The 21,685-nt window shown below is 46.9% G+C and overlaps 1 protein-coding gene across 1 annotated transcript in view; it reads left to right on the plus strand.

Moving 5' to 3' along the window:
- Positions 1-17,464, plus strand: part of LOC140206691 (cell adhesion molecule CEACAM7-like) — a 59,296-nt gene extending 41,832 nt beyond the window's left edge. The window contains exons 3-9 of the mRNA XM_072274845.1: positions 9,530-9,805; positions 12,391-12,514; positions 12,937-12,992; positions 13,391-13,455; positions 14,631-14,672; positions 15,899-15,942; positions 16,309-17,464. Coding sequence (XP_072130946.1) covers positions 9,530-9,805; positions 12,391-12,514; positions 12,937-12,992; positions 13,391-13,455; positions 14,631-14,672; positions 15,899-15,942; positions 16,309-16,312 — 611 coding nt within the window. The 3' untranslated portion in view covers positions 16,313-17,464. The remainder of the gene's footprint in view (positions 1-9,529; positions 9,806-12,390; positions 12,515-12,936; positions 12,993-13,390; positions 13,456-14,630; positions 14,673-15,898; positions 15,943-16,308) is intronic.
- The last annotated feature ends 4,221 nt before the right edge of the window (positions 17,465-21,685 follow it).

A 21,685-nucleotide genomic window follows, 5' to 3' on the forward strand; every position in this document is an offset into this window, starting at 1 on the left:
TAAATGAAGAGCTGAAATGCTCTGGAAAGCATGAGAGCTTATCCGATGTAGATTTAAATGAAGATCACCGGAAATTTGACATAAACATGTCCGGGATCTTGACTTAAACCCTTTGAGGAGCTCCAGTATATCTGTTACCCTGTTCCACATTCACTGTGCCTGAAAAGCAGTTTTTTTTTTTTTCTGACGACTAAAGTATACAGAAAAGAAAAGCGCGAAAACTGCAATATAAAATTGTTGAGAAGTGGAAGCGATGGTTGGAAGCGGAATATCGACAGAAACTTCCATTTGCCCTGTTCACTGATCTTTGCAGAAAGGCCGTTGTTTTCCATGGTTACTCTGTTCTCAACCTGGCAAGTATAATTTCTACATTCAACGTTGGGTACTGACTCGCTGTCGTAGCCCTGTCCAGTCTGCACATAGTCTGTCCCATTGCGCCATCTATCGTCAGCATTGGGAACTGACTGGACAGAACCAATTAATTTCAGGGTTGTAACGATATCTGCCACAGGTAGACTCTGAAGCTGAATCGTGAAGTGGTGTGGCCCATTTTCAACAGAAATCGAGATCGTATGCTGTCTCTGTAATGAGTAATACTGAACGTACACCTTCAACTGTAGTATGGCAGTCAGACCAGGTCTCGCTGTCAACAACTCAGGCGTCATTTGCCAATTATAATGATCTGCAAAATACAGACCCGATCTGTCCTTCCGCACGCTGTGGTGTGGCGTGGAGAGAGAATCGTCCCTTTTGTTCTTCAGGCGAACGTAGCTACAAAATCAACAAACCGACTTACAGACAAAGCACATAAATGAGTAAATGGAGGACAAAAATGAATGAAGGAATATTTAAATCAACCGAGGAAATAATAGACCAGTGAGCCTTCTTTCAGTGGTGGGCAGGATATTGGAGAAGATCGCGTGAGGCAGGATTTATGGTCATTTTGAGCGGCTCAGTCTGATCAGGGATAGTCAGCGTGGCTTTGTCACGGGCAGGTTGTGCCTTAGGAACCTGACTGAATTATTAAAGGATGCAACAAACCAGATTGGTGAAGGAGGAACACTGGATGTAGTGTATATGCATTTCAGCTAACTTACCCATGCAAGGCTCATTCAATCATCTCCATTATCACCATCATCATCATTAACAACCTATCTCTTGTTTTGGTATTTGTTTACTTTCGATTGCACAGTTTGACGGTCCACCAGACAGACCGCGTGGCTGCATCAGTTAAGAACAGAGCAGCGGTGCCTCTTTTTATGATAAAGCTATCATGGTGCTCGGACGTATGACTCGGAGCGGAACCGTTTTTTTTCAATGTGCACAGATTATACGTTCTGATCTTCTAATTGAGGAATTCCTCAATTACTATTACACTCATAGGAACATAGAAACACAGAAACACAGAAAACCTACAGCACAATACAGGCCCGTCGGTCCGCAAAGTTGTCCCGAACACGTCCCTACCTTACAAGTTACTAGGGTGTACACTTAGCACCTCTATTTTTCTAAGCTCCATGTACCTATCCAGGAGTCTTTTAAAATACCCTATCGTATCCGTCTCCACCACCGTTGCCGGGAGCCCATTCCACGCACTCACCACTGTCTGTGTAAAAAACATTACCCCTGAGATCTCCTCTGTAGCTACTCACCAGCACCTTAAAGCTGCGCGCTCCTGTGGCAGCATTTCAGCCCTGGGGGTGGGGGGGCGGTGGGGGAAGACTCTGACAATCGACACGATCAATGCCTGTCATCATCTTATACACCTCTATGACCACTCATCCTCCGTCGCTCCAAGGAGAAAAGGCCGAGTTCACTCAACCTATTCTCATAAGGCATGCTGCCCAATCCAGACAACATCCTTGTCAATCTCCTCTGCACCCTTTCTATGGTTTCCACATCCTTCCTGTAGTGAGGCGACCAGAACTGAGCACAGTACTCCAAGTGGGGTCTCGTCCGGGTTCTATATAGCTGCAACATTACCTCTCGGCTCCTAAACTCAATACCACGATTAATGAAGGACAATACACCCGTATCTCTTCTTAACCACAGAGTCAACCTGCGCTTGTGCTTTGAGCGTCCTATGGACTCGGACCCCAAGATTCCTCTGATCCTCTATACTGTCAAAATCTTACTATTAATACTATTTTCTGACAACATATTCTACTCCTCTTTCACAATTCGCTTCTGAGCCACAGAACCAGTCGCAGTAACTTCCTCTTGGTAACTTGCAAACCCAGCAACCCAACAACCCCAACTAAAGCGGAATACCTTTTATTGACGGGTACGGCCACAGGGTGGCGCTGCTCTGGCTGTCTATCCCCTTCACCTCGCCTCCCAGTCACCCATGAGACTACACTCTTAATCTCGGGTGACTACCTTCCTGTAGCTTTTATCTCTCACCTCCTCATTCTTCCGTGTGAGTCGAAGTTCATCGAACAGCAACCCCGGTTCCTTAACTTGGTCCCTCAGGAGCTGCACACGATGCATGTTGTGCTGATGTATTTGTACAAGTTAGAGGTGGACTCTCAATTTCCCTAAATCTCACACAAGGAATATAATAATTACTCTGCATCTATTCTCAGTGCACTAGTTACGCAATAACAGTGAAGAGAAATCACCTTACTAGACTCTTCATTCTTTACCTCGAGCATGCACCTAACTCTGTCCAAGCGTGTTCGCGCCAAAGCCTGTTTAACTAAAGGCGGCCCACTCTATCAATTCCCCGCTCCAGCAATGGCCGTTCCAATAATGGAGAATCCTTCTACATCGGGGTGGCCAATTGCTATCACTGCTACCATAAACGACAGGCTGCGTGACGCGCCCTGACAACAGAAATAGGTAATAAATACATAAAATAAACAAATTATTCAAATAAGTGAACAAACGAATGAGCAAATAAATAAAGAAATCAACAACAATGTAAATGAACAAACAAATAAAAGAGAAATTGTGAGGTCGCGTTCATGGGTCAACGGACAGTTCAGAAATCTGCATATCCGGGATGGTGGTGATGAGAGACGAGCTTGTGCTGGATGGTAGTAATCAGAAGGAATCATACCAAGGATGGTAGTGATGAGACAAGAACATTTCCCGGATGGTAGTAATGAGTCAAGAGCATATCCCGGATGGCAGTAGTGAGACTAGAGCATATCCGGGATGTTACTGATGAGAGAAGAGCTTGTGCTGGATGGTAGTACTGAGAAGAAATGGTAGTAATGAGAGTAGAGCATATTTCGGATGGTAGTAATGAGAGGAGAGCATATCCCGGATGGTAGTAATGACACAAGTGCATCTACCGGATGCTACTAATGAGACTGGAAATCTTTCGGATGGTAGAAATGAGAGAAGAGCATATCCGGGATGGTAGTGATGAGACCAAAGCATATCCCAGATGGTAGTATTGAGACAAGTGCATCTACCGGATGGTAGTAATGAGACAAGGGCATATCCCGGATGGTAGTAAGGATACGGGAGCCTTACTACCATCCCGGATGGCACTAATGAGACTGGAGCATAGACCGGTTCTAACTAATGGGAAGAGAGCATATTCTGGATGGTACCAATGGGACGGGTGCATATTCCGAAAGGTTGCAATAAGACAACGGCATAGGCCGAGGGCGATGATCCTCAATAATGGACCTGGACTCCTGGAGGCACCACGTTTTCAAGATGTCCTGGATTATGGTGAGGCATGTACCGTGGTGGATGTGATTGTGTATACAACTGTCTGCAATCTTTGTCGACCCTGTGAATTGCAGCCTCCACACTGGACAGTGATGCAAACAGTCAGAATTCTCTCCATCTTGCATGTCCGTACACTTCCCAGTCTTTGTTGACATACCAACACCAAGTCTCTTCAATCACCTAATGGAATGCAGCCGCTGACGTGCGGCGACAGCACTCAACCATTCCATTTATTTCAGAGGAGTGCAGTTTTGAGGAAAATGCCACGTGAGCTGGTAAAACATGACAGTAGAGTATCGAGGGGCGAATAGCCTTCTGTTCCTACAGCCTGTTAAGTTCGTTTATTCTCCTGCTTGTCGCTCTCCAATCAAACAGTTCCGGGTTTTCACGTAACACGCTCTCAACATCTGGCACGGAGACCTGGAAATGTGGTTCAGTCTCCGAAGGGAACAGAGACAGACGCTGCTCTCTGGGGATGGCGTGGATGACGCTCACTTTACTGTCTCTTTTTCTCCCCGTGTCGGTGGGTGAGAAACACGCTCTATGAGATCATTATCGGATTCAACACAGCAGCAGATAGTTGGGGAACAGCACACAAGGTTTGATTCAGATCTGAGCAGAGGACAGATTCTCTGATCCAATCAGCGCTGCCGCTTGTGACGTCAGAATCCAATTATCTGCCCCGCAAACCCGGAAGTGCGGCTCAGTCTCCGAGTGTAACAGAGATCGGCGCTGCTCTCTGTCGGGATGTCGGGACTGCCCTTCGCAGCGCTCGTTCTTTGTCTCTGCATAGCGGCGGGTGAGGATCACTCTCTCGAATCGTCAGTGGTCCGATCAACAAGAGTGGCGGGTGGTTGGAGGAAAGAAGGGCAGGTTACAGGGGACGATCTAACTGAGCTAAGTACAGATCTCAGCTGTCTGTGCTGATTGAGCCCAGTACAGCTCTCCAGTCTCTCCGCATCTGTCGCTTTCCCCTCATACGATTTTCTCTTCCTCAGGTCAGTCTCAGCAGTGCACCATTTTCGTTGAGCACAGCCAGATAAATGTCACCGTCGGGGGAGATGCGCTCTTTTCAGTGCGGCCGTCGGGCAATGTCAGCAGTGGAAACTGGGTTTTTAAAGAGAAAACAATCGTCCAGTGGATCGGCCAAGCTGTGTCTGTTGACCCTGCCTACACATAGCGGGCTGAGTTATTCATCTCCAATAGGTCGCTTCTGCTGAAGTCCGTGAGCGCGCTGGACAGTGGGGAATACCGTGTGGCTATGGTTCCAGTGAGTGGCCCTCAAACCTCAGCGATCGTCACTCTGCATGTTATTGGTAAGTGAGGCAGAGTTATACAGAGTCATGCGATCTCGCATTATAACTTTCAGTTTATTCCTGGTGTCATGTAATGCTTACTGTTCGTTACTGGATGGCGGATCATTCCAAATGAAAACTAAACCGAGTAAACAACACAGTTTCGTGTTAGATTTAGCTTGAAGTGCTTCCCGGAAAGGCCTCGGCGATGATCGGTGTCTGTGAATGCAAGAAGAACCCTACCAATCCCACATTTCAGACTGCTCAACTTTCACTCACAACCTGTAAAGCTGCAGATTAGTAACTATGACAGGATCAATGAACAATCCACGAGAGTGGACCAGACAACATTCTGTGAAAATACTAATATAAATAAATTGTAATAAATAATGAGAACATGAAATGACGAAATAAAATGTCTGCACAGTGAGATCATTGGTTGTGGGAACATATCACTGGATGGGCAAGTGAGTGTAGTTACCCGCTTTCTTTCAGAGCCTGATGCCTGAAGGGTTGTAACTGTTCTTGAACCTCGTGGTGCGATTCCTGAGATTCTTGTACCTTCTATCTGATGGGCAAATGATTCTATACTCTACCTGCTCCTATTCTCTGTTCCTCCAGAAATGAATGCCAACATCGCATTCGCCTTCTTCATCACCGACTCAACCTGGAGGTTAACCTTCAGTGTACCCGGCACGAGGACTCCCAGGTCCTGGTGCATCACAGAACTTTGAATTCTTTCCCCATTTAAATAATAGTCTGCCCGTTTATTTCTTCGGCGATAACCATGCACTTTCCAACATTGTATTTCATTTGCCACCTCTTCGCCTATTCTTCCATTCTCTCCAAGTCTCTCTGCAGACTCTTCGTTTCCTCAGCACCACCGGCCCCTCCACCTATCTTCCTATCGTCAGAAAACCTAGCCACAAAGCCATCTATTCCATAACCCAAATCGTTGATGTACAACGTAAAAAGAAGCGGCCCCAACACGGACACCTGTGGAACACCACTGGTAACCGGCAACCAAGCAGAATAGGATCCCTTTATTCCCATTCTCTGTTTCCTGCCAATCAGCCCCAATGATCTATCCACGTATGTAACTTTCCTGCAATTCCATGGGCTCTTATCTTGTTAAGCAGCCTCATGTGTGGCACCTTGACAGAAGCCTTCTGAAAATTCAAATATACAACATCCACTGCATCTCCCTTGTCTAGCCTACTGGTAATTTCCTCAGAAAATTGTAATAGCTTTGTTAGGCAGGATTTTACTTTAAGGAGTCCATGCTGAGTTCTGCCTATCTTGTCATATGCCTCCAGGTACTCTGTAACCCCATCCTTGACAATCGTCTCCAACAACTTCTCAACAACCTTTAGACTACTCAGCTTGACTTCTCTAACTTCCGCTAATTCCCCGTCTCCCCCTCGTACCCCATCAGTTATTTATTTCTATACACACATTCTTTCTCTCTATTTCCTTTTTCTCTCTTTGTCCCTCTGATTATACCCCTTGCCCATCCTCTGGGTTATTTCTCCCCCTCCCCCTTTTCCTTCTCCCTTGGCCTCATGTCCCATGATCCCCTCAAAGCCATTTTGCCAATCACCTGTCCAGCTCTTGGCTCCATCCCTCCCCCTCCTGTTTTCTCCTATCATTTCAGATCTCCCCCTCCTCCTCCCACTTTCAAATCTCTTACTAGCTCTCCCTTCAGTTAGTCCTTACGAAGAGTCTCCGCCCGAAACGTCGACTGTACCTCTTCCCAGATATGCTGCTTGGCCTGCTGCGTTCACCAGCAACTTTGATGTGTGTTGGTTGATACATGGAGAGGTGGTAAATTGGATTAGACATTGGCTCAATGGAAGAAGTCAAAGAGTGGTAGTAGAGGATTGCTTCTCAGAGCGGAGGCCTGTGACTAGTGGTGTGCCACAGGGATCAGTGCTGGGTCCATTGTTATTTGTCACCTATATCAATGATCTGGATGATAATGTGGTAAATTGGATCAGCAAATTTGCTGATGATACAACGATTGGATTTCGGCCTTTGCTGTCCTGCTTCACAACTTCCTTCCTAACACCCTGTAGTCTGTTTTCAGGACCTCGTCTCGTTTCCTACCTAGGTAGTTGGTACCTATATGTACTACGACCTCCACCTTTTGACCTTCCCACTGCAGAATATGGGGAACCCAATCAGAAACATCCCAGACCTTGGCACCTGTGAGACACCCTACCATCCGCATTTCTTTCCTGCATCCACAGAATCGCCTGTCTGACGCCCTGACTATAGACTCCTCTATAACTGCCGCCTTCTTTATTTTCCTACCCTTCTGAGCCACAGGGCCAGGATCTGTGCCAGAGGCCACTGTTGCTTCCCCCAAGTAAGCTACCCCCGCCCCGCCCCCAACAGCACTCAAACAGGAGTACTCTTAAGGGACACAACCAGAGGGGTACTCTCTTACATCTGACCCTTCTCTCTCCTGACTGTTACCCTTATATGTCCTCGAGGCCCCAGTGTGACTACCTGCCTATATCTCCTCTCTATCATCTCCACACTTTCCCCGACCAGGCTATGGTCACCGAGCTGTATCTCCAGTTCTCTAATGCCGTCCCTAAGTACGCAGCTGGCGCAGAGGCCGGGAGACTAAAATGAACAAGACTGGAAGGCGGGTAAATGCAACTAGCTCAGCTACAATATTTTGTGGGATAATTCAGTCTTTTTTCGGCACAGCCAAAAAGGGCCAAAGGGCCTGTTTCTGTGCTGTAGTTTCTATGGTTCTATGGTTCCATGGTTTTGTGACTCTGACAATGCCCTTGCAGAATCAGCTACTGATTTGCTCATGATGCATGTTGGGATCAGAGGCAGAGATGTTGAAATACCAGATCTTATGACAGCTTGCAGACCGTTGTCGTTTTGGCAGTAGAAAGCTGATGCAGTTTCCGAAATTGCGCAACATATGTACTGGGCATGTCTTTTTCTCGGAAGCTGTGAAAACATTGTCAGGAAATGTGCATCTGTCATGCAATGAATTTCAATAGATGGTTGGCAAGATTCATCCCGCAGTTTGGCGTGGTTTTGAGTTCGTTTCATGTTAACAGAAGGCGGCGGAATTCTGGAGGGCTTTGATAGGAGGAGTACTTAACCGACCATCAATTCAAAACACTGAGCACCGTCAACTCCAACGCCAGTTTCAGATCACAAGAGGTGTATATGTGAGGCTTCCTTGCTCTTCTGATGTATTTCCGTGTTTCCCTGTTGGAAACTCTGCAAGCATAAACACCAGTGTGATTGAAGGTCTGGGCAGCGGTGGAGAACTGTTCAATGAACTGAAAAGGGGAAGATATTATATCGAGCCACAGGATTTACACTTGCGAAAGAAATGGTGACAGTTGACGGCAGATGAATATGAATCAGCTTTGGGATGCAGTACCCACTGAGATATTTAACAGTACGTCTGAATAAATTGATTGGGAGGTTCGTCATGTGTCCAAACATACCTGTACGTTCTTCTCACAACCTAACAAACTAATTATCATGTTATTTCTCCATTTTTAATCCACAGCAAAATCATGAGATTTGTCATTGACTGATTTGCTGTAGGTTTACTGCAGACCTGACACCCGATTAGCGCTTCATCTATCCGCTTAACTATCTATCTATCCATTCATCCACCGATCTATCCCTCTATCTATCTATCTATCTATCTATCCATTCATCCACCGATCTAATCCACCGATCTATCCCTCTATATATTTATCGACCTATCTATCTATTTATATTTCTATCTATCTATCTATCTATCTCTCTATCTATGTACCTATCGATCTATTCCGTCTGCGTATGCCTCTATCTCTCTATTTGTCCATGGACCATAATTCAAAAGTTCTATATTTTTCCCAGTACCCTGAAGGCCTATATTGAAATCCCCCATGACTTATTGTGACATTTTCATTTTGACATGCATTTTCTATTCCACGTTGTAATTTTAGGCCACATCATTATTCTGCTTGGCGGTCTCTGCGCAACTCTCATCAGGGACTTTTTACCCTTGCAGTTCCACAGCTCTCTGCACATCGGTTTGATACATTCCGACCCACTTTCACCTCTTCTAATAATTTGAATTTATTTCTTTACCAACAGAGCAACGCCGTACCGCTTGTCTTCCTGCCTGTCCTTTCGAAACAATATGTATCCTTGGACATCAAGCTCCCGGCAATATTTTTTCCGCCGTAATTCAGTGCTGCCTACAATATTATAGGACTAATCTTGTAATCGAATAACATGTATAAAGACAGAGGATACGGGGAGACCAGCTTTTTTTTCCCATTTTTTCCAAAGGACAATTAAACTATAGCGAAGTTAGTTAGTCCCCCTACGTAACAGCAGTAAAATTTAAACTCTGCCTGAGCTTCATTCAGTCTGCAATCTGACCTGATATAGAAACAGATGGGGATAAGAGATAGGAATAACGACGATATTAAGTTGGCGACACAGAAATATTCTGACCGTGTAGATAAAACCAGCTGTAAAAATCATTTGTACTTTAATTGCAATTACAGAGCCAGTGACTGGAGTTACTGTGGTGACCAATGATTCCACTCCCCTGGAAAACCTCGATACCATCGCACTGAGCTGTGACGCGTCGGGCACTGTTCAGACACGGAGATGGTTCAAGGATAACCAACCCATCCGGGAAAACAGAAGGATATTTACATCTCCCGATAAGGCGAAACTGACTATAATCAGTGTTAACAGAAACGACGCAGGGACGTACAAGTGCATCGCCAGCAACCCAGCCAGCAGTGGCTCTGGAGAGACCTACGTGCAAGTTTACTGTAAGTACACAGTTAATCAACCGCGTTCATTTGTATCTGATATTACATTTATCAACATAGGTTCTCAGTGTAGAGATGACCAGAGAAAGTCACAACATCCCATATCCACCAGGATATTACTCTGATCTTACCGTACAGGGCTACGGTGGGAAACTTTGTCACATGGTGTGAGCAGAATCATCTGCAGCTTAGTGTGAAAAAGACTAAGGAGCTGGTGGTAGACCTGAGGAGAACTAAGGTACCGGTGACCCCTGTTTCCATCCAGGGGGTCAGTGTGGACATGGTGGAGGATTACAAACACCTGGGGATACGAATTGACAATAAACTGGACGGGTCAAAGAACACTGAGACTGTCTACAAGAAGGGTCAGAGCCGTCTCTATTTCCTGAGGAGACTGAGGTCCTTTAACATCTGCCGGACGATGCTGAGGATGTTCTATGAGTCTGTGGTGGCCAGTGCGATCATGTTTGCTGTCGTGTGCTGGGGCAGGCAGGCTGAGTGTACCAGACACCAACAGAATCAACAAACTCATTCGTAAGGCCAGTGATGTTGTGGGGATGGAACTGGACTCTCTCACGGTGGTGTCTGAAAAGAGGATGCTGTCAAAATTGCATGTCATCTTGGACAAGATCTCCCATCCACTGCATAATGTACTGGGTGGGCACAGGAGTACATTCAGCCAGAGACTCATTCCACCGAGATGCAGCACAGAGCGTCATAGGAAGTCATTCCTGCCTGTGGCCATCAAACTTTACAACTCCTCCCTTGGAGGGTCAGACACCCTGAGCCAATAGGCTGGTCCTGGACTTATTTCCTGGCATAATTTACATTTTACTATTTAACTATTTATGGTTTTATTACTATTTAATTATTTATGGTGCAACTGTAACGAAAACCAATTTCCCCCGGGATCAATAAGGTATGACTATGTCTATGAGTATCATCAACTTTTTTTTTCACTTTACAAATGGGCCAGAGAAGGTCAGAATTCTACCGGAGCGTCTAGTTCTGTGAAATATTGTGTCAAACCTGACATTAACTTGTTTTGCTCTGTCAGTCCCCTGGGGTATATATGCATGGTACAACGGGAACAATCTGCTGCAGACAGGGCAAGAGCTCACCCTTGTGTCGGTGAGCTCAGTTGACATTGGGAGTTATACATGTCGGGTTATCAACGGCGTAACCAACAGGAACAGTAATCTCACTGTCCATGTTACCGCACCAGGTGAGTTAATGTGTCTCTCACTAGTCCATGTAAACCCGATGATCACTGATCCAAACCATTTCGCTCTCTCGATCTCCTCAATCCATACATTCCCATTTACGTGTAAATTGCTGATCAGATTAAAGTAATAATTAATTTTTAAAAAAGTATCCTGAATGACGACACGAGCCTTGATGGAAAACTAGAGAATTAAAAATGACTTCGCCATTCACAAGACACCCACTAATTTACATTCACCACTTCCATCCAGAACGGGTAAGTTATATTTCTGTTTTGACAACACCGTGGGGAGAATCACAATCACAGCTCAGAACCCACGGGGCAGCATCGGGGGTGATCAAACGTAGAACAGTGATCTGTCAGGATTTCAGTGAAGTGTTGGACAAGGGTCCCAATGATGAGGTCATTCGGACACTCAGGATTCATGGGGCCGAGAGAAACTTGGCTGCGTGGGTTGATTTGTTACATAAGGAACACAGTGGTAATAGATGGCAGGCATTCTGCATGGGCGTCATGGACTGGTGGTGTATCGTTGGGATCATTTCTATTCTGGGATCGCCGCTCTGTGCGAAAGGCTTGGACGAGAGAGCGGAAGGAAGGACTAGGGTGTCTGAGATAACACGACGGGTGAGAGTGCCGACGATTTTCGGAGGTGATACGAGCAGGAAGCAGAACTTTGCCGGATGGTGTCAGATGAAGTTCAATCCAGAAAAGAGTGAGGTAATACACTTTGGAAGGTCGAAAGTGAAGCTCACAGGCGCGAAATACTCAGCAGGAGAGGAGAGCATCTGCACAGACAGAAATATTATAATTTAGTCTGTTTGTTTTTCAATGAACACGATGTGTTAGAGCGAAGGCAGGAGAGAAAGCAAAACCGGGTTTGTGAAAGATTGAAAGGATGGTGATATTTTGTGAGCCAGGTGGTGAAATTACGTCTGCAGGGGTTGGAAGTTTAAAACATGAACAAAGAGAAGACCCGGTGATAGCGGAAACTGGAGGCTGCAAATGCAGTCAGAAATGACAAAAGAGCCGGGGTTGGTCACGTTATATTTCAGTGAGAAATTCAATAACCACTTCGAGTAGCTGGAGTATCGTTCTTTCATGTTATGTTCCGTGTTCTCACGCCCCCCCCCTCCAGAAGTAGTTGATTCCCAAATCTATTTACGTTGTGGATCCAACACAATGTTCCCTTTACGGAATACAGACCAGTGGCATCCACATGATGTCAGAATATTGGACCAAAACCAATATTCAATATCGAGACCAGCTACGGGAACGTTTCAGCGCGTGGATCAATCATCATTTCTAAAACAAAAACAGTGCTTTGCAATGTAAAATTGATGTTTATTTTCTATGTTAGCACCAAAAACAGATGGAAATGTTACCCTCACCTCTGGCGCGATCGTGGGCATTGTACTTGGTCTACTTGGCGCGGGCCTGATCGGAGGAATCAGTGGATGGTTGATCGCAAGAAAAATGGTCAGGTAAACGCAGTTCTCTCCGAATCTCAGTTCAGCCTTTAATCATTGTTGGAGAATTTCGGCAGAAACGACTTTTGTTCGGATCAGGGGCCATCTGTGTACAGAATCAGCATTCCTCCTTCACGGCGAAGTTGTTTGTCTGAAATTTGAACATCTCTCTGAAACAGGTTTGCGTTCAACAATATTTGTGTGAAGAGCAGTTTGTGTCAAAAAGGCCAGAGCACTTTTCTCTACTTTACCCATTATGGTCACTGTCGTTGAGATCGAGTAGGGCTGGATTCGGGCATCTGATAACCAGCGTAGTGAAAATGAATAGCTAGAGAGAATCAAATGGAATTATAGGAGCATCAGTGTATCGGTGTATCAGTGCAGGGAAGTGACTTGCTGCCGAATTCATGCTTTGACCTTTGTTTCTGTTAATTCAGGATCAAAGATCCACCGCAATCCAAACTCGACACGAGCATTAATTCCGGAAGAAAAAGTGAGTGAACTCCGTTTCAACTGTTCTATTACTGAGCCCATGGAAATCTAAACATTTGATTTAAATTTAGGAGCTCATCGTGCACGCAAGCTGAAGGTTTTCACCCGCGCGAATGGTCACGAACGATGCGACATTTGCCGTTGTGGTTTCCCCTTAAATAATTTGAATTTTTCTGCTCAAGATTACTATGTCGGCGAAGGAAAGGAATGGTAGCTTATACAACTTAATTTCTCTTCATATTGATCGATATATCCCCTCAATTCCTGGTTCTGGCGATTGGCGGGAAGGAAGCTCATGCAATCAAAGGCGTTTTACTTTGGGCCGGATTGACGTCTGCTGTGTCCAACAACGGTGCTGCTGCTCTGCACGGTTGTGACATATCTGTTTGGTTCCCACAGGCACCTTGGATACCACGACCGTGAACGCATCGCAAAACTATGAGAATTTCCCACGGAATCAACAGGTTAGATGTTTGTATTATCTCGATGATTTCAGTCGTTGTTTTGCCAAGGGACGATAAGAACATGAGTATTGCGATCGGTGGCGTCCATCGGGCCTGTCGGCTCTGATTGGGCATTTAATAAGATCATGGTTCATCGATCCCGGATCTCATTTTCAGTTAATGGAGAAATAGAACATCATATTCTGCAAAGTAGACCCAAACGTGATAATATGAACATCGACTTTATCCCATCAGTATTTCTGTTCACCTTCGTCTTCTTCTATTGTCCACTCTGGTCTCTTACCTCTTCTCCTCACCTGCCCATCACTCCCCCTGGTGCCCCTCCTTCTTCCCTTTCTCCTGTGGCACAGTCGCCTCTACAATCGGATTATTTTTTTTTCTTCAACCTTTCTCTTTCCCAGTCAACAAGCCTCACGTATCAGCTCCAGCCAGGCCCCCTTCCCCTCGCCACCATTTTGTTCAGGCGTCTTCCTGCCTCCTTCCCAGCCCAGGAGAAGGGTCTCGGCATAAAACGTAAACGGATTAATACATTCTCATAGTGCAGCTTAGCACACTGAATTCGTTCGGCATTTTGTGTGTGTTGCTCTGAGTTTCCAGCACCTGCAGAGTTTCCACAGAATTCCCAAAAATCCACAATTCCTGTACGATGCAAAAACATATTTTGTCCTTGCTGTAATAAATTTCAGAGAAATGTCTTTTATAATGTCCGATCGATGTGAGTAAAGGTGGAGGCTGCAGAATCACACACAGAGTGAAGCGATGGTCAGGTTTGCACAATTCTGTCTGTGATCAACAGTGATCTCTGTGAGCGTTTCAGAGAAACAGCAGCTTATGGTAAACAGCCTGAGGCCACGAGACAAAATCCCGAATCCACCACGTACACGTTCTCATTCAGACTTATTTCGCAAACTGAATGGTTCTGATAGCGTGCCCCTGGCCAGGTAACATGTATCAGGCTACCCTTATTGAAGAAAGCCGATGAATGATGTCGAAGAAATACATATTTTGCTCTGACACTGAATCAGAAGTACATAGTCTGTCGAACGGTGAACGGCGCAATATTGCTCCAATGTGAAAATTGATACCCTCGGGGTTTATATGTGGAGAGTGAGAACGTAATGGTTGCTCATTTGGTTAAACGTCACGATAAACAAATCGCCCTTTTCTCTTTACAGGGCTCAAGTGACAATACACAAGATGGAAACTCCACTTACATGGTAAGGGAATTATTTGCGTCAATCCCTTATTGAAGTAATTGCTTCTATTTCACGCATTAAGTAATTGGTTCAATTTTCAACTAATTGGTTCCATTTCATCGAGTAAGAAGCGGAACCTGTAGTGAGAGATTCGACAGCGAGAATGACGTCAAAGAGGCAGCAATGGAGGACACAGAAAAGGCGAAGGAACCCGTGAAGTATTTTCTGTTAGTCTGCACTGCTGAGCACGCCATTAATTTGTCAGTGTCCGGACACAGGAGTGATTGCAGTCACTATAAGACGGGGACGATGCAAGGCCGGAACGGCTGAAGGTGGATAAATCACTTAGACTGAATGGACGAGATTAACTGCACCCGGGGCTCTGAAATAGGCCGTTGAAGAGGTAACAGAGGAATTAGCAACAATATCCCAGGCTTCACATTATTATGGAATTGCTTTGGAGGACGGAGAGGTTGCATATATCACTCTGCTCTCTCTGAAGGAAGGGAAGCAGATAGCAGGAGATTACAGGCGCCTTCGGGGGAGACGTTAGGTATGAGGAGTGTTTAATGAATCTAACCCACTACTCCCTGCAGGTTACGAGAATGAGAGGTCGATCACTTTGAAACATCGAATATTGAAAGACCTATATAGAGTGGACGGGGAGAGGACATCTCTAATTCTGGGTCGCTCTGTGCCCAGAGGACACAACCTCAGAAAGCAAGGAACCCCCTTTGGAAGAGAGGCATTAGGAGCAATATCTTCAGGTGGAGTGTGGTGTATCTGTGGAATTTATTGCCCGATATTGCTGCGATATCGAAGTCAATGATGCCAAGATGGCCCTTGTATTCTTTACTTCCTGCAAGTTAAACTTTAGTGAATCTTGCACCAAGACGACTGGGTTGATAATTTCTTGATTAATAAGGGTGTCAAACATTACGGACAGAAGGAAAGTGATTGAGGTTGAGAAGTGTAATGAATCAGCCATGATAGAAAGTTGGAGCAGACTTATTGGGCCGAATGGGCAATTTTTCTCCTCTGTCTTATAGTCTTCTGGATCTCTCCTGTCTCCTGCGATATGAAACAAGATTTTTTTTTAACCCTGGTCCCTCGGCCCCACGGTTCTTTCCGAACCGATATGTGTAATGTGGGCAAGTCCTTTCCGATGTTCTCCCAATTCTTCTCTATCACACACTGCGTTTGTTATTAACTTTTGCTAATCACAATGATTTACTTGCGTTTGACAGGGACTGATGCTGGGCGATCGATCCGTTTACAGTGATCTGAAGAGGTAAGTGAGCAGAACATTGGGATGTCGATTTTTGAAATGTGACTTGCGAAGGGAACGTGTCCATTATTATCAAGCCGATGAGTTGAGCAGAGCCCTGGCTGTGCGTGCTTTCAAGTTACCCGGTGATTAAAAGTCACGAGAGACTGTAGGATTGGTGTCAGCCGGAGACACTCAGCAAGTCATTGCCATTCAGAGGAGCAATTGCCATGGGCCTGTGGCCTTACAAAACTGACAAATTGTCTGCAAATTCTCATTGACACGATGCCTGGCGCCTGATCTGCAAACCTCGCCCGTGTTTGGTCTCACCAACTTTATTTCCTTCCGGTTACTAAGGTAGTCCACATGAATTGTGTATTGTTTCCTCAGATGACGTTCCTGGTGAATAAAAGAGTGCGGTTGGCCGTGAGTGCACACATGATAAGGACAACCATCGTGGATGAAGCCACCGTTCAAAACGTCTCTCACTTTTTATTTACCCCCATTATCCATGTCTCCCTCTTCTGTCTGCCAGATGTCACATCTTCACTCCGAGACATTACTGAAGTCTCAGACTCATTTTGTATCCAAGCCGCTTAGTTCTCTCACCTCAAAGCAGACTCCTGCATCCCAAGAGAGGCACCTTCATACTTCCGCCAAAATTTGCCCTCTCAACTTTGTTCTGCAATACAGAAAAAATAGAAAAGCTGCAACACAATACAGCCCCTTCGGCCCACAAAGTGACAATAATTCCTATGATTCCACTCTTCCCATCCCGGGCCTTCGTATTAGCTCACTAAACACTGTGCGATGTGATGTGAGTATCGTCTTAGCGAGCAACCAAAATTTATCCGTGATACCCAGACCTATTTATTTTGAGATCATTCTCAAAGGTTCAAGGTTTCAAAGTCACAATTCAACGTCAGAAATTTGTATACAACATACATCCTGAAATGCTTTTTTTCTCTGCAACCATCCGCGAAAACAGAAGAGTGGCCCAAAGAATGAAAGGCAGTTAAAAGTTGGAAGCACAAGTTCCTCCCAGCTCCCCCCTCCCGCGCGTAAGTGGCAGCGAGCATCAGTACCCCCACTGACAAAAAAAAAGCCGAGTACTCACGCATGAGCAAAGACATCGACCTGCAGTTACCCCAAAGACTTCGCGTTTCACCCGGTATTCGATATTCCACAGGCTCTCTCTCTCCCTAATCAGGAAGGAACTGATGTCTCCATTTCCCCACCTTGACGGGAATGGCCACCTTGATGCCATTTTCTAGAGCCAGGGACCACTTTTTCGCCTTCCTCCGCACACCGCGGTCCGGGAGACACAAGTGCATTTGGACAACCTGGGAAGTACGGGTGTGGGGGGCAGGAGCACGGGCCTGTAGAAGGGATTTCCCCGGCACTAGGAAATACAGAGTTAGAGTCGGTTTTTGATAAATAAATAACAATGTAACGTAATCCAGGAGTCTTGGAAAGAATGATAACACATTGTGGTGACAAATACAAAGAAAATTTTAAAAAAATCTGGCCTGGACCATGACCTTGAGTAGAACATTAATATCAGTATGACGTGTTTGGGGTGTCTGAAATATTGAAAAAATGTAACACATGATCGGTGATTGAATAAACACGCGGATGTCTGGTGGGATTGCAGAAGATGCATCCTTAATTAATGCACACGTGTCTCTTCAACTCTGTTTTAGAACATAGAACATAGAATAGTACAGCACAGTACAGAACTTTCGGCCCACAATGTTGTGCCGACCCTTAAACCCTACCTCCCATATACCACACCCCACCTTGAATCCCTCCACATTTAAGAACCTAGCAGTCTCTTAAATTTTACCAGTATATCTGCCTCCACCACTGACTCAGGCAGTGCATTCCACGCACCAACCACCCTGAGTAAAAAAAACCTTCCTCTAATATCCCCTTGAACTTCTCACCCCTTACCTTAAAGCCATGTCTTCTTGTATTGAGCAGTGGTGCACTGGGGAAGAGGCGCTTGCTGTCCACTCTATCTATTCCTCTTATTATCTTGTACACCTCTATCATGTCTCCTCTCATCCTCCTTCTCTCCAAAGAGTAAAGCCCCAGCTACCATAATCTCTGATCATAATACATACACTCTAAACCAGACAGCATCCTGGTAAATCTCCTCTGTACCCTTTCCAATGCTTTCACATTCTTCCTATGGTGAGGCGACCAAAACTGGACACAGTACTCCAAGTCGGGCCTAACCAGAGTTTTATAGAGCTGCATCATTACCTCGCGACTCTTCAACTCTATCCCTCGACTTATGAAAGCTAACACCCCATAAGCTTTCTTAACTACCCTATCCACCTGTGAGGCAACTTTCAGGGATCTGTGGACATGTACCCCGAGATCCCTCACTCCTCCACACTACCAAGTATACTGCCATTTACTTTGTTCTCTGCCTTGGAGTTTGTCCTTCCGAAGTGTACCACCTCACACTTCTCCGGGTTGAACTCCATCTGCCACTTCTCAGCCCACTTCTGCATCCTACCAATGTCTCTCTTCAATCTTTGACAATCCTCTACACTATCTACAACACCACCAACCTTTGTGTCGTCTGCAAACTTCCCAACCCACCCCTCCACCCCCACATCCAGGTCGTTAATAAAAATCACGAAAACTAGAGGTCCCAGAACTGATCCTATTGGGACACCACTAGTCAGAATCCTCCAAACTGAATGTACTCCCTCCACCACAACCCTCTGCCTTCTGCAGGCAAGCCAATTCTGAATCCACATGGCCAAATTTCCCTGGTTCCCATGCCTTCTGAGTTTCTGAATAAGCCTACCGTGTGGAACCTTGTCAAATGCCTTACTAAAATCCATATAGATCACATCGACTGCACTACCCTCATCTATATGGCTGGTCACCTCTTCAGAGAACTCTATCAGGCTTGTCAGACACGATCTGCCCTTCACAACCCCATGCTGACTGTCCCTGATCAGACCATGATTCTCTAAATGCCCAGAGATCCTATCTCTAAGAAACTTTTCCAACAGCTTTGCCACCATAGACGTAAGGTTCACTGGTCTATAACTCCATCCAACATTAGTCCCCTGTTGTACAACCAGAATAACAGACCAGCAACCCGACAAAGCCAATCCCTAAACAACAAGGACTGATACCGCAGAGGGATATCGAGAGCGAGAGAGTGTGAGGGAGAGGTGGATGGAGAGAGACAGGGTGAGTGTGAAAGACGGGGAGAGGATGAATGTGACGGGGAACTAGGGGGCACAGAGAGAGAGAGGAGGAGTCTGAAGAAGAGAGAGCAGGCAGACAGAGAAGAGGCGGGGAGAGAATGAGAGGGCGAGGGGGGAGTGGGAGGGAGAGAGGGAGAGGAGAGAGGGGCGGAGAGAGGGTGAGAGAGCAGTAGACAGCCGAGAAGTAGACGGAGAGAGGGGAAGCAGTGATTGAGGGAGAGTAGGAGGGTGCAGAGGGAGCGAGAGTGCAGAGGGTCGCTGGAGGAGTTAAGGAAGGAAGTGGTGGAGGGGAGGGACAAGGCAACAGTGGCAGAGAGAGGCGGGAGAAAGTGGGGAGAAGGGGAGAGATAGGGGCAGATGGGGGAGAGATAGAGGGGAAGAGAGGGAGGCGGGAGAGCGTGGGGAGAAGGGGAGAGAGGGGGAGTTGGGGAGAGAGGAAGGATATCGAGAGAAAGAAAGAGAGGTGGGAGAAAGTGGGGAGAAGGGGGAAGAGAGAGGGGGAGATGGGCCAGAGAGAGTGGGGAGATAGAGGGGAAGAGAGAGGGAGGAAAGGGGGAAGAAAGAGGGGAGAGGGAGACGGGAGAGAGACGTGTAGAGAGACCAGGCAAGAGAGAGTGGGGCAGTAACGGGGGAGAGAGTGAGATGGGGAGAGAGGGGGGACATGGGGGCGAGAGGTGGATGGAGGAGGTTGAAGACTTTGTGGGACGTTACAGAGACGGAGTGAGGCGGGGGGTGGGGGTGGCTGCGATCAGTGCCATTTGGGAATACTTACCACTCTCCCCCTGGGTCAGAGTGATTCCCACCAGCAACACGAGAATAATCCGTGGCCCCAGCATCATCTCTCGCTTCCGCTGACCTGCGGATTTCTGGCACGAACGTCGTTCTGCGCCGAGGATTAACGCCCGTTCCGCAGCAGGATGGGGTGGGGGGGCAGTGCGGTGGAATTTCGACACATCCCGTGCGAAAGAACCAATAATCAGATCTTGATTAGATCCTTGTGTCGTTCCAGGAAAGAAGGTCACATTGAGTGATATTCCTGGTCCCTCCCCGATTCCGTTCCCTGTCGCTGTCACCCGTTCCCTCCCTTACATTCTTCCCCGTCTCCGACACACCCTCCCTCTCCTACACGCCTCCTCGTCTCTGTAACCACCTCCGCCCCTAAAAGTTGGGGCAATGGCATTCCTTGTCTTCCACACCGCCACGCCCCAAGTTGGATTCACACATTTCGAGGGGACGGGAATATAAAAGCGAGGATGTAACGGTGAGGCTTCGCAAAGCGCCGGTGAGGCCTCTCTTCGGGAGGTCTGTGAGCGGCTTTGGGCGTCCCCCTATCTCAGAAAGGTCGCGCTGGCACTGGAGCGTGTCCGGAGTAGTGTCACGGGGGGACAATTCCGGGAATGAAAGGCCTGCTAATAGGAATGTCTGCTGGCTCCGGGCCTGAACCCGGTCCCCACACCGTCCCCCCTCCCCAAACCCCTGACACTCTTGGGATCTTCCCGCACCAAACAGCATCTCCTCTCGAAACCGCCGTGTCCCTTTGAGCCTTTTGAAAGTTAAATTAAACACGTGGTGCAGAAACAGAAATGAAAAGGTAGTGAGGTGGTGTTAATCGGTCCAGTGTCCATTCAGAAATCGGATGGCGTAGGAGAAGACTGGCTGAGTTCTTGGATCGCTGAGCGTTTGTCCTCAGGCTCCTGCACCTCCTCCCTGACGGTAGCAATGAGAGGAGGACATGTCCTGGGATGATGGGGGCCCTTAATGATGGACAGCGGGAGGTTGGTGCCCGCGATGGAGCGGGGCAGGTTCGCAACTTTCTGCGTTTTTCTCCGCTACTGTGTAGCGGCCCCTCTCTCCGTACCGGAGGAAGATGCACCCGGTTGCGACGCTGTCCCCGGGACATCTGCAGAATTTTGCTTGAATTGGCGATGTAGCTAAATCTCCTTCCATCTTTACACCAACTACCCACTTCATCTGTTCATACATTCTTTCCCGTATCCCTGCAGACCTCGTTTAACAACCCCACCCCCAATAAAAACTCTAACAAAGCTACCCGTAAGGATATTGTGTTCCAACACCACCCCAACAAACCGCAAGTTCAAGTGTAACCCCCGTATTTTGTACAGGTCACACCTTCCCCAGAAGAGATCCCAAAGATCTGGAAATCTGAAACCCTGCCCCCCAAACCCCTTCAGCAATTCCTCAGTCACACCTGGCAAATCTTCCTGTTCTTCCCGACACCGGCGGCAACCCAGGGTTATCCACCGGAGATTTTTCCCCTGGGGTGCCTGTCTCTCGGCGTTCGACGCATTTCTCCGCAATCTCTCTCTCCTGGATCCACTCCCAAAAGTGCGACTCCGCACTCTAACCCCAGATACATTTCTCTGTCCCCATCTGTGACTGATCCTCGAGGTCAAAAACCCCACGCCCCTCGCCGTCCCGTCACGCGGTCTCCAAACGCTGTACGAGGGGCTTTTGCAGCGGTGGGCCTGAAGCCGCTGGAGTTTGGAAGATCGAGAAGGGGACTTCACCGA

The sequence above is a fragment of the Mobula birostris genome, chromosome 13 (genome assembly GCF_030028105.1).
Source record: "Mobula birostris isolate sMobBir1 chromosome 13, sMobBir1.hap1, whole genome shotgun sequence".
Lineage (NCBI taxonomy): Eukaryota > Metazoa > Chordata > Chondrichthyes > Myliobatiformes > Myliobatidae > Mobula > Mobula birostris.